Source organism: Giraffa tippelskirchi, chromosome 3 (genome assembly GCF_054371585.1).
Source record: "Giraffa tippelskirchi isolate mGirTip1 chromosome 3, T2T-mGirTip1v1.2.pri, whole genome shotgun sequence".
Classification (NCBI taxonomy): Eukaryota; Metazoa; Chordata; class Mammalia; order Artiodactyla; family Giraffidae; genus Giraffa; species Giraffa tippelskirchi.
In genome coordinates this window covers 148,502,547-148,515,426 of record NC_137277.1, presented here as the reverse complement: position 1 = coordinate 148,515,426, position 12,880 = coordinate 148,502,547, and the positions used below count along the sequence as shown (strand labels likewise).

General features: G+C 36.4%; 1 protein-coding gene and 1 long non-coding RNA gene across 10 annotated transcripts in view; one reads left to right on the top strand and one right to left on the bottom strand.

Moving 5' to 3' along the window:
- The window catches only part of CATSPERT (catsper channel auxiliary subunit tau), a 111,262-nt gene that overhangs the window by 70,128 nt on the left and 28,254 nt on the right, over positions 1-12,880 (top strand). For 5 of the 9 annotated variants that reach the window (XM_081581902.1, XM_081581906.1, XM_081581905.1 and 2 more), the window contains 2 exons: positions 3,211-3,265; positions 8,585-8,643. The exons of 2 other annotated variants lie outside the window; for them this stretch is intronic. In XM_081581902.1, coding sequence (XP_081438028.1) covers positions 3,211-3,265; positions 8,585-8,643 — 114 coding nt within the window. Of the gene's footprint in view, positions 1-272; positions 362-3,210; positions 3,266-8,584; positions 8,644-12,880 lie in introns of all 9 variants that reach the window. 2 more of the 9 variants (XR_014080001.1, XR_014080000.1) reach the window with 1 other exon arrangement.
- LOC145542650 (uncharacterized) overlaps positions 4,006-12,880 on the bottom strand; it is a 30,959-nt gene continuing 22,084 nt past the window's right edge. Inside the window, exon 3 of the long non-coding RNA XR_014080007.1 lies at positions 4,006-5,771. This is a non-coding gene — a long non-coding RNA (uncharacterized LOC145542650). The remainder of the gene's footprint in view (positions 5,772-12,880) is intronic.

Here is a 12,880-nt window from a genome sequence, read left to right as displayed (position 1 = left end):
TGCCTTTTCATTTGCTGACTGTTCCTCTACTGTGCAGAAGCTTTCAGTTTAACTTAGTGTCACTTGTTTATTTTTTATTTTATTGCCTTTGCTTCTGGTGTCATATTTTAAAAAAATATCATTGCCAAGATCAATTCAAGGAGTTTTTTCCCTAAGTTTTCTTTTAGGAGTGTTATGTTTTCAAATCTTATATTTTAACCTTTAATCCATTTTGAGCTAATTTTTTGTGAATGATATCATATAGGTGTTCAATTTTATTCTTTTGCATGGAGATATCCAGTTTTCCAACTCCATTTATTGAGGAGACTCTACTTTACCCATTGAGACTTTGTGGCTATCCTATCAAATATTAGTTGGCCAGGTATGTGGCAGTTTATTTCTGGGCTCTCTATTCTGTTTTATTGGCCTGTTTTTATGCCAGTACCATACTGTTTTGCTTACAAAATAGCTTTGTAATACAGGTCAGAATCAGAAATTGTGAAGACCTCCAATTTTATTCTTTCTCAAGATTGCTTTGGCTATTCAGGGTCCTTTGGAGTTCATACATTATTTTAGCATTTTGTTTTTCTGAAAAATGTCATTGGAATGTACAAGGATTTAATTGACTCCATAGATCACTTTGGTTAGTTGGACATTTTAGCCAAGGTGATTTTTCAATCCATGAACATTGGCTATCTTTCCATTTATTTGTGTGTCAGCTTCTTTCTTTCAGTGTCTTATAGTTTTCAGTGTAAAGGTCTTTCACCTCCTTGATTAAATTTATTCATAAGTATTTTATTTGTGATACCACAGATTGGTGGTTGCCAGAGGTGCATTTTGGGAGGTGGGTCAAATGGGTGAAGGTGGTCAGAAAGTACAAACTTCCTAGTTATAATATAAATAAGTCCTTGGTTTGTGATGTATACTATGGTTAACAATACAATGAGTATATTTGAAAGTTGCAGAAAATAAATCTTAAAAGTTCTCATCACAGGAAAAAAATTATAAATGTGTGGTGATGGATGTAAACGAAAGCTATTATGTAATCATTCTATAATATATACATATATACATATATATACATAAAACTAATACAATGTTGTACACCAGCATGTAGGAAATATTACAAGTTACAAGCCAAAAGTATGATAATGATGGCTTTTATATTTACCTACATAGATACCTTTTCCAGAGTTCTTTGTTAATATAGGCTTGAGTTACTGTCTAGTGTCTTTTCCTTTTATCCTGAGAGACTCCCTTATCATTTCCTGTAACAAAGAAACAGTAGTGACAAACTCCTCTAACTTTTGTTGATCCAGGAATGTCTGAATTCTTCATTTTTGAAGGATGGTTTCACTTGTTATATAATTCTTGGTTGATGATCTTTTCTCTCCACTCTCTACTAATGTGGTTTGTTGATGAGAAATTGGCTGTTAATTTTACATCCAAAAACTGAAGAGTTTTTATACATGATGAGTCACTTTTTTTCTTGCTGCTTTCAAGTTCTCTCTTTCCAGAGTTTTATTGTGTCTTGGTATATATATGTCTTTGAGTTTATCCTCCTTGAAATGTGTTGAGCTTTTTGGATGTGTAGATTCATGACTTTTCCTAAATTTGGGAAATATTTGGCCATTATTTCTTCAAATATTCTCCCTGACTCTTTCTCTGTCTTCTTCTCTGACTCCCATGTGTATGTTGGTACACTTGACTGTTGTCCCCACGGTCCTTTAGGCTCTGTTCATTTTTTTCATTCTTTTTTTCTTCCTGCTCTTCAAGCTCAACAATTTTATTGTCCTGTCTTCAATTCAGTGATTCCTTCTTCTATCTGCTCAATATGCTGTTGAACTTCTCAAGAGTTTTTCATTTCAGCTATTGTACTTTCTGATCTAGAATTTTTATTTGGTTCCTTTTTATAATTTCTATCTCTTTATTTACATTTTGTTCATTTTTTTTTTTTATTGATTTCCTTTAGTTGTTTGCCCATGGTTTCCTTTTGCTCTTTGAGCATATTTAAGAAAGTTTGTTTTAAAATCTTTGTCTATTAAGTCCAATATCTGGGCTTCTTCACAGGACATTTCTATTAAATTTTTTCCTATGAATGGGTCATAATTTCCTATACTTTAGTATGCTATGTTATTTTTTGTTGAAAGTTGAGCATTTTAAATATTATAGTGTAACTGGAAATTCTCCTCTGTCTCTAGGGTATTGATGATTGATTGATTTTTGGCTGCTCTGTGTCTTCTTGCTGTGTGTGGGCTTTCTCTAGGTGCAGCAAACAGAGGCTACTCTCTAGTTGCAATGTGCAGGCTTCTTATTGCAGTGGCTTCTCTTGTCACAGAGCACATGCTCTATGGTGCATGGGCTTCAGTAATTGCAGCACTCAGGCTCAGTAGTTGTGGCACATGAGCTTACTTGCTCCACAGCATGTGGAATCTTCCCAGACCAGGGATAGAACCCATGTCCCCTGCATTGACAGGCAGACTTTCTCTGCCTGTAACACTGTACCACCAGAGAAGTCCTGTTTTTTAATTTTTGAGGGCTGTCGTCACATGTTTCTTTAATGACCATCCAAATGATTTTTTTTTTTTTTTTGCAAAGACTGTATTCCTTGTCATTTGTGGTCAGTCATCAAAGTCTTTCTTCCATTATCTCAGCATCCAGTTAATGACCTGACTGATTTCTTAAAACACCAAAATTTAACTGCCCTTTTTTTTTCATTAACCAGTCCCTGGTTGCTTTAAGTTTTGTATTAAATTATGAAGTTTGAATTAGTTGATCTTTCAGCCTTTGACAGTTTATTATATTTGTTTCAGTGAAGGGACTAATTCTTTGAGAAATCTACCATTTTCTATGATATCACTTTTGCATTCTCTTCTAATATATGCTTTATTTTATGCTAATCTTATTTTTATTTTAAGTTACTGTTTTTGTTTCCTGGGGCTTAGGGGAATAAAAAGAGGTCAATAATATACAAAGTAGTATCATGTACTTTTTGTGATGTTTGCCATTTCCTACATCAATAAACCATTATTACCGTGTTCCAAGTTCTCTCACTACCTCCATTGTACTTGTTAAATTATCAATGAATTATTTTACTTATTTAAGATAAAGCCAAATGGTAACACTGGATCTCATTTTATTATTATTTATAGCTATCAATAATGCTAAGTTTAAAAATTATATTGATACTTATTTTTTCTATTCACCTTCTCTGGTCTGTTTTTACTTCAGAGTTCACCTTGTTACTGTTGCACAGAGGAAAATTTAAATAGACCTTGTAGTTTAGGTAAGTTATTATTTGTATATATACTTGTAATTTTCAAATATTTAGTGAAATTGAGAACATAAACTCATATAAAACAATTATTATAAAGAATTTTCTTCAAAATATTAATTACACTATGATGTTTTTGATTACTGACATGACAAAACTATGGACTTACAGTATTAGTGGTAAATCAGCAAAGCAAAATATAAATGGCTGAATGATCCTAGATAATATTTATTTTACATTCATTATAATATTGCTAAGCCATTTGTTACATTAATCTGTGTTTACAAACATTCTGGCTATGTGTAGATATACCTGATGAAGTTTTCCAATTTAATGAATTGTTCTGTGATATCATTATGAAGACATACTTCACATATCAGTAAACACAAAGGTAATAATCAAAATATTTAACAACCAGTACCGCATAAGCATGGAACAACTAGATTAGACAATGCTATTGGATCAAAGTTCTGGAAGTCCCCTGCTGTGCCATGTTGGGGTTGAAGGAAATGGGAAATTCCTATACTTTGGCCACCTGATGTGAAGAACTGACTCATTGAAAAAGACCCTGATGCTGGGAGAGATTGAAGGCAAAAGGAGAGAGGGTGGCAGAGAATGAGATGGTTAGATAACATCACTGACTCAATGGAAATGAATTTGAGCAAACTCCGGGAGATAGTGGAAAACAGAGGAGCCTGGTGTGCTGCAGTTCATGAGGTCACAAAGAGTCAGACACAACTTGGCAACTGAGCAACAGTAACAACAGAAATGTTTTAATATTATAACAATTGGGACAGTTATATGACTGTGTAATAACTGAATATCCATCCAGAGGAGACTGTAGAAATCTAATTAAAATGAAGAGAGAATAAGAATATAACTCAAACACTTGACAGAAGATGAGCAAGCAAGAACATTTTTTTGTAACATGAAAGCATCCTTGAGTTGTAGAGAGTGTTCTCCAATTAGGAACTTATGGAGAAATAGAATATGAAAAAATGTATTTAAAAAAAGATAGGGAAAATACCAGATGAAATTGTGACTGAGAAGTATAATTTTAGAAGAAAGTTTCCAAAGTGGGAATCTGACTTACCTGTGTAGTTGATGTGGTGAAATGAAAATTATTACAAATTAATGTTTTAGCCATATATGATTTTGTATTTATCCATATGAATACATATGTATATGTATGTGTATATATGTCCTACACAATAATAACAATTCTAAGAACATATATTGTGGTATAGGAAACTATTTCAGAACATAGTACGTCAGTGTCTGAATACTTTAAATGTCAGGAAAATTTTAAAGTACACCTAAATTATTATTTACCCTAGAAGAAAAAGTGACCATTTGGAATAACATTCAGAAGTAATAAAACATCCTGGAAGATTAGGATATTTGGAAACCCATAATGTGATTCCTCCAGAACTTTCATTCTAATATCCTTTGGAATATTCTAATCATAAATTAACTTTTGGAGTAAATCTGATAGAACAGCAAAGCAAGCTCCTTATTTTATTATTAATACTTCCAACTATTTCTTCAAAGGGAGAAATAGTGTATCAAGTAATAGAAAATATTGATGAGGGGGTAAACTGATCTTACCCCTGCCTTGCCACTGATTAGCTATGGAACTTCAGTTCAGTTCAGTTGCTCAGTCGTGTCTGACTCTGCGACCCCATGGACTGCAGCACACCAGGCAGGCGGATTCCCTGTCCATCATCAACTCCCGGAGCTTGCTCAAACTCATGTCCACCAAGTCAATGATGCCATCCTACCATCTCTTCCTCTGTCATCCCCTTTTCCTCCTTCCTTCAATCTTTCCCAGCATCAGGGCCTTTTCCAATGAGTCAGTGCTTTGTATCAGGTGGCCAAAGAATTGGAGCTTCAGCTTCAGCATCAGTCCTTCCAATGAATATTCAGGACTGATTTCATTTAGGATGGACTGGTTTGATCTCCTCGCTGTCCAAGGGACTCTCAAGAGTTTCTCCAACACCACAGTTCAAAGGCATCAATTCTTTGGCACTCAGCTTTCTTTATACTTCAACTCTCACATCCATACATGACTACTGGAAAAAAACCATAGCTTTGACTAGATGGACATTTGTTAGCAAAGTAATGTCTCTGCTTTTTAATATGCTGTCTATCTTGGTCATAGCTTTTCTTCCAAGGAGCAAGCATCTTTCAATTTCATGGCTGCAGTCGCCATCTGCTCTGAAACTTAGGCAACCGTTTATCTTATAAAAGCCTTGATTTTTCCATTTTAAAAGTGAAAGAATGGAACTGGATACCACCCCCTTGAAGTTGCCTTATATTGCCTTATAATCTTCATAACTTTGTAGACATTTCACATATATTAATTTATTTAGTCTTCATACAACCTTGTTAGGACATTATTATCCTAGTTTTATAGATGAAGCAACTGAGGCATTGAATGGCTGAATCATTTGACAATTCTGGAACAGAAGTCTGTGAAAGAAGCCAGGGGTCCAATCTCCTCTGAAGAGTGAAGAGCCTTTATAAGCAGTGTCAAGTCAATTGGAAAGAACAAACAGAATTGGAAAGGGCATCTATGATATATCTTTTAAAAAGTAAATGCTTAGGGAGGAAAACAGGGCTTATTTTTTTATTGTTCACTCCAGTTTGCTCTTGAGTAGGTTGTTAACTTTTCTGGATTTTTCTCATTTTTAAAATGAGAAAGATGGTTTTAAGACTATTCAGTCTCCAGTTTTTCTAAAAGTCTATATTTCTAAGTTTATATGTGAATAGAGTCTTTTAAAAATGATTCAATTCCTAAATACATATTTTATATGATTTTATTATACTTTGCTTTACACTTTTCAGTTTATTTATGTAGATTAGTCTTATATGATTAACCTAACTCTACTATGGATACATTATATAAAATAAAATGCAATATATATTAAAGAGTTTATTTAGTAAGGTTCCCATAGCACTCTTGCTAATAAATTCCTTGCATGATCATTACCTTTAAGCAAATTAGAGACATATCCTAGCCCAGTTCCTTTGCAGCTGCTTTCATTGATACCCTCTGGCTACTGATATGTATGTACATATATTTCAGCATACTACCACAATTCATTGAAGAATGTGATTGTTCCACTCCATGCTTTTATAAGCTCTTTAAGTTTATTATGTAAGAATCTGCTGTAGTGTCATGAATTGAGGAAATACAGACCTGTTCATGAAAGGTATCTAGAATGTAGGGTGTGTGTTCACACAGCTTTACAGAATTGGGTATGTATAGCAAATGTATGATTGAAGATCACCCAAATGACTGCCAGAGGATAGGCTAAAATGAGGCTCCAAGAAGGATTATAAAGTGATCTTTTAAACATTGTCAAGCACATATGTGATAAGGTGCATAATCTTTAACAGCCACAAAAATATTCAGAATCACTTAGAGTACAGTGATTTTTTTTTTTTTAGTTTTTACTTCATTTTTCGAACTGGCATTAAGAGCCAGAAAAGTAGAAGTATTCAATATACTGACTACAATATGACTAAAAGACAATCTTTTATGTACATAAAGTACAGTGCAAGTACAGTGCATGTTTGACATTTAATAACTTAATGTATGCATTTTAACAATACTATTTAAATTAGTAGAGTTACTAAATGACAAACCTAAGGGTACAGTGTGTCAGGGGTTAGAATAGAAGAAGTAATGGTCAGTTTTCATTCCAGTCCCAAAGAGGGCAGTGCCAGAGAATGTTCAAGCCGCTGTACAATTGTGCTCATTTTACATGTTAGTAAGGTTATGCTCAAAATCCTTCAAGCTAGGCTTCAGAAGTACATGAACTGAGAAATTCCAGGTGTATAAACGGGGTTTAGAAAAGGCAGAGGAACCGGAGATCAAATTGCCAACATCTGTTGGATCATAGAGAAAGCAAGGGAATTCCAGAGAAACTACTTCTGCTTCATTGACTAAAGCCTTTGACTCTGTGGATTGCAACAAACTGGAAAATTCTTAAAGAGATGGGAATACCAGACCAGCTTACCTGTCTCCTGGGAAACCTGTATGCAGGGTCAAGAAGCAACAATTAGAACCGGACATAGAACAAGTGACTGGTTCAAAACTGGGAAAGGAATACAACAAGGCTGTATATTGTCACCCTGTTTATTTAACTTAGAAGCAGAATACATTGTGTGAAATGCCAGACTGGATGAATCTCAACCTGGAATCAAGATTGTTGGGAGAAATATCAGCAACCTCAGATATGCAGATGATATACCACTCTAATGGCAGAAAGTGAAGAGGAACTAAAGAGCCTCTTGAGGGTGAAAGAAGAGAGTGAAAAAGCAGGCTTGAAACTCAACATTCATAAAATGAAGATCATGCATCCAGTCCCATCACTTTCTGGCAAATAGAAGGGGAGAAAGTGGAAACTAACAGATTTTATTTTCTTGGGCTCCAAAATCACTGCAGATGGTGACTGCAGCCATGAAATGAAAAGATGCTTGCTCCTTGGAAGGAAAGCTGTGACAATCCTAGACAGTATATTAAAAAGCAGAGACATCACTTTGTTGACAGAGGTGCATCTAGTCAAAACTATGGTTTTTCCTGTAGTCATGCAAGGATGTGAGAGATGGACCATAAAGAAGGCTGAGCACCGAAGAATTGATGCTTTTGAAATGTGGTGCTGAAGAAGACCCTCGACAGTCCCTTGGATTGCAGGGAGATCAAACCAGTCAATCCCAAAGGAAATTGCCCTTATTGGAAGGACTGATGCTGAAGCTCCAATACTTGGGCCACCTGATGCAAAGAACTGACTCATTGGAAAAGACCCTGATGCTGGGAAAGACTGAAGGCAAAAGGAGAAGTGAGCAGCAGAGGATGAGATGGTTAGATAGCATCACCGACTCAATGGACATGAATCTGAGCAAACTCTGGGAGACAGTAAAAGACAGGGAAGCCTGGTGCAGGGCAGCCTGTGTGGTTTCAAAGAGTCGGACACCACTTTGCGACTGAACAACGATGGTAAAATTAACAGCAAAACTTACATTCATTTGTGCTTATTATGTCCCAGACACAGTGTTAGATGCTTTAGCCTTTAAATGACACAACCATGTGAGAGAGGATTGTCACCCTTTGACAGATGAGGAAACTGAGAAAGAGAGAAGCAGGAAAACATGTCCAAATTTAGGTTGTTGGTTAGTTGCAGAGACTGAGTCTAGGCAGTCTGGCTCAGAGCCTGTTCCCTTAACTGTTGTGCTCCACAGTCACTAGAGATATGTCTGAATAACATGTTTATCAAATGCCACAAGTGCTGACTTAATTATATTATTTTTTTCATTCTTTTTCAGATGAGTTAATGCAAGATAAAGCCTGTGGACAGAAAAATACAAATAGAAAAGGAAAATCAGTAAGCATATTGATATATCCTTTAAAACTCATTGTTAACATTTTATATTATTTTGAATTAATTAATATTTACTGTATATCCTGTCATCAAAAGGCATATACTTATATAGTATAATATATATATTAGAATACTTAGGAATTTTTGCCTAGCTAAAAAATTTGTGACATTTTGATTCCACTTGTTTGACTTAGTCTGAATAGAATGCTAGATTTCTAATTTATATTCACTCAAAATTTTTATATAGTTCCATGTATTTTGGCATCTGATATCACTACTAAAAGACTAGAAAGTTTATTACCTTAGTGATTTTCTTTTAAAAAAAATTTGAACAGGCTTGAAATTTCAATCCAATTCTGAGAATATAAAGAAATAACTATGTTGTGTAAAACAAAACAAAACAGGAAATTAACATGTGATACAGAACTATTAGTGGGCTTCACTGCTGGCTCAGCAGTAAAGAATCTGCCTGCAATGCAGGAGACACAAGAGACCAGGTTTTATCCCTGGGCTGGGAAGATCCCCTGGAGGAGGGCATGGTAACACACTCCAATTTTCTTGCCCGGAGATTCCCATGGACAGAGGAGCCTGGCAGGCTATACAACTCATACGGTTGCAAAGAGTTAGACACATCTGAAGCAACTGAACACACACACATACAGTATTATTAAATAAAGTACAGATTATGTTTAAATCTCACAAAATGTTATGCTAGTGTCCATTATTTGTTTTCATACTTTATTCAACACTCCACATTGTATTTAGTTGCACTGAGCAGCTTCAGCTCCATGCAACAAATTCTGGTAAATTCTCTTTTCATCTTTATTCTGTTAAAATATTTTCTTATTTTCCTTGTTATGGCTTCTTAATACATCCATCATTTAAAAGTGGACATTTAATTTCCAAATATATGGGGTTTTTTAAGTATCTTTGATATTAATTTCTAATTTTAATGTTAATTCCTCATTTATATGCTTTCTTCTCTGCAACCACCTTCTGTGGTCTTTTAGTCTTCTAACTTTATTGAGGCTTTCAATGGCTAAGTCAAAGGTCTCTCTTGGTAAATGTCAAATTTCTCTTGAAAATATATGCGTTATTTTCAAATATCTTTTGATATTGATTTCTAACATAATTACACCGTGTTAAGAGAACATGTTTTCTAACATAATTCCACTGTGATAAGAGAACAGACTCTGTATGATTTCAATACCTTTAAACCATGAAATTTTTGCACTTGATTTTGCACCTTGGATATGTTCTAGTGTCTCCTAATTTATAGTCTATGGGAACTTGAATTTGTATCCTATTTTGTGAAAATTGTATAAATCTTAATTATGTTAAAAACAATAAAATAAACACCTCTAAATATACGATCATTAGGCAGACAATGGAAAAGTATATAATACCATGGTAACCATAGGATTAAGTAGATAAAAGACTCAATACACAGAAGAACTGTACAAAAAAGATCTTCACGACCCAGATAATCACAATGGTGTGATCACTCACCTAGAGCCAGACATCCTGGAATGTGAAGTCAAGTGGGCCTTAGAAAGCATCACTACGAACAAAGCTAGTGGAGGTGATGGAATTCCAGTTGAGCTATTTCAAATCCTCAAAGGTGATGCTGTGAAAGTGCTGCACTCGATATGCCAGCAAATTTGGAAAACTCAGCAGTGGCCACAGGACTGGAAAAGGTCAGTTTTCATTCCAATCCCAAAGAAAAGCAATGCCAAAGAATGCTCAAACTACCACACAATTGCACTCATCTCACATGCTAGTAAAGTAATGCTCAAAATCCTCCAAGCCAGGCTTCAGCAATACGTGAACTGTGAACTTCCAGATGTTCAAGCTGGTTTTAGAAAAGGCAGAGGAACCAGAGATCAAATTGCCAATATCTGCTGGATCATTGAAAAAGCAAGAGAGTTCCAGAAAAACATCTATTTATGCTTTATTGACTATGCCAAAGCCTTTGACTGTGTGGATCACAATAAACTGTGGAAAATTCTGAAAGAGATGGGAATACCAAACCATCTGACCTGTCTCTTGAGAAACTTGTATGCAGGTCAGGAAGCAACAGTTAGAACTGGACATGGAACAACAGACTGGTTCTAAATAGGAAAAGGAGTACGTCAAGGCTGTATATTGTCACCCTGCTTATTTAACTTATATGCAGAGTACATCATGAGAAACGCTGGGCTGGAAGAAACACAAGCTGGAATCAAGATTGCCAGGAGAAATACCAATAACCTCAGATATGCAGATGACACCACCCTTATGGCAGAAAGTGAAGAAGAATTAAAGAGCCTCTTGATGAAATTGGCTTAAAGCTCAACATTCAGAAAACTAAGATCATGGCATCTGGTCCCATCACTTCATGGGAAATAGATGGGGCAACAGTGGAAACAGTGTCAGACTTTATTTTTCTGGGCTCCAAAATCACTGCTGATGGTGATTGCAGCCATGAAATTAAAAGACGCTTACTCCTTGAAAGGAAGGTTATGGCCAACCTAGATAGCATATTTAAAAGCAGAGACATTACTTTGCCAACAAAAGTCCGTCTAGTCAAGGCTATGGTTTTTCCAGTGGTCATGTACGGATGTGAGAGTTGGATGGTGAAGAAAGCTGAGCGCCGCAGAATTGATGCTTTTGAGCTGTGGTGTTGGAGAAGACTCTTGAGAGCCCCCTGGACTGCAAGGAGATCCAATCAATCCATCCTAAAGGAGATCAATCCTGGGTGTTCATTGGAAGGAGTGATGTTGAAGCTGAAACTCCAATACTTTGGCCACCTCATGCGAAGAGTTGACTCATTGGAAAAGACCCTAATGCTGGGTAGGATTGGGGGCAGGAAGAGAAGGGGACGACAGAGGATAAGATGGTTGGATGGCATCACCAACTCGATGGACATGGGTTTGGGTAGACTCCAGGAGTTGGTGATGGACAGAGAGGCCTGGCGTGCTGCAATTCACGGGGTCACAAAGAGTCGGACACGACTGAGCGACTGAACTGAACTGAAATTAATCAAGATAATAACATAATCATCTCAGGAAGAATTGAGTACAGACAATAGAAAAAGTATTCATTTATATGAATAATTGCATTTAATTCATTATATTAAAGGTTCTTTCCACCTAAATAACCTGAAAGATTACTTTTACATCTCATGGAAAGACTTTCAGTTCAATTCAGTTCAGTTGCTCAGACGTGTCCGACTCTTTGCGACCCCATGAACCGCAGCACAGCAGGCTTCCCAGTCCATCACCAACTCCCAGAGTCCACCCAAACCCACGTCCATTGAGTGGGTGATGCCATCCAACCATCTCATCCTCTGTCGTCCCCTTCTCCTCCTGCCCTCAATCTTTCCCAGCATCAAGGTCTTTTCCAATGAGTCAGCTCTTCGCATCAGGTGGCCAAAGTATTGGAGTTTCAGCTTCAACATCAGTCTTTCCAATGAACACTCAGGACTGATCTCCTTTAGGATGGACTGGTTGGATCTCCTTGCAGTCCAAGGGACTCTCAAGAGTCTTCTCCAACACCACAGTTCAAAAGCATCAATTCTTCAGACTGGAATGCAAAAATAGGAAGTCAAGAAACACCTGGAGTAACAGGCAAATTTGGCCTTGGTGTACAGAATGAAGCAGGGCAAAGGCTAATAGTGTTCTGCCAAGAGAACGCACTGGTCATAGCAAACACCCTCTTCCAACAACACATGAGAAAACTCTACACATGGACATCACCAGATGGTCGACACCGAAATCAGACTGATTATATTCTTTGCAGCCAAAGATGAAGAAGCTCTATACAGTCAGCAAGAACAAGACCAGGAGCAGACTGTGGCTCAGATCATGAACTCCTTATTGCCAAATTCAGACTTAAATTGAAGAAAGTGGAGAAAACCACTAGACCATTCGGGTATGACCTAAATCAAATCCCTTATGACTATACAGTGGAAGTGAGAAATAGATTTAAGGGACTAGATCTGATAGACAGAGTGCCTGATGACCTATGGATGGAGGTTCGTGACATTGTACAGAAGACAGCAATCAAGACCATTCCCAAGAAAAAGAAATGCAAAAAAGCAAAATGGCTGTCTGAGGAGGCCTTACAAATAGTTGTGAAAAGAAGGGAAGTGAAAAGCAAAGGAGAAAAGGAAAGATACACCCATTTGAATGCAGAGCTCCAAAGAGTAGCAAGGAGAGATAAGAAAGCCTTCCTCAGTGATCAATGCAAAGAAATAGAG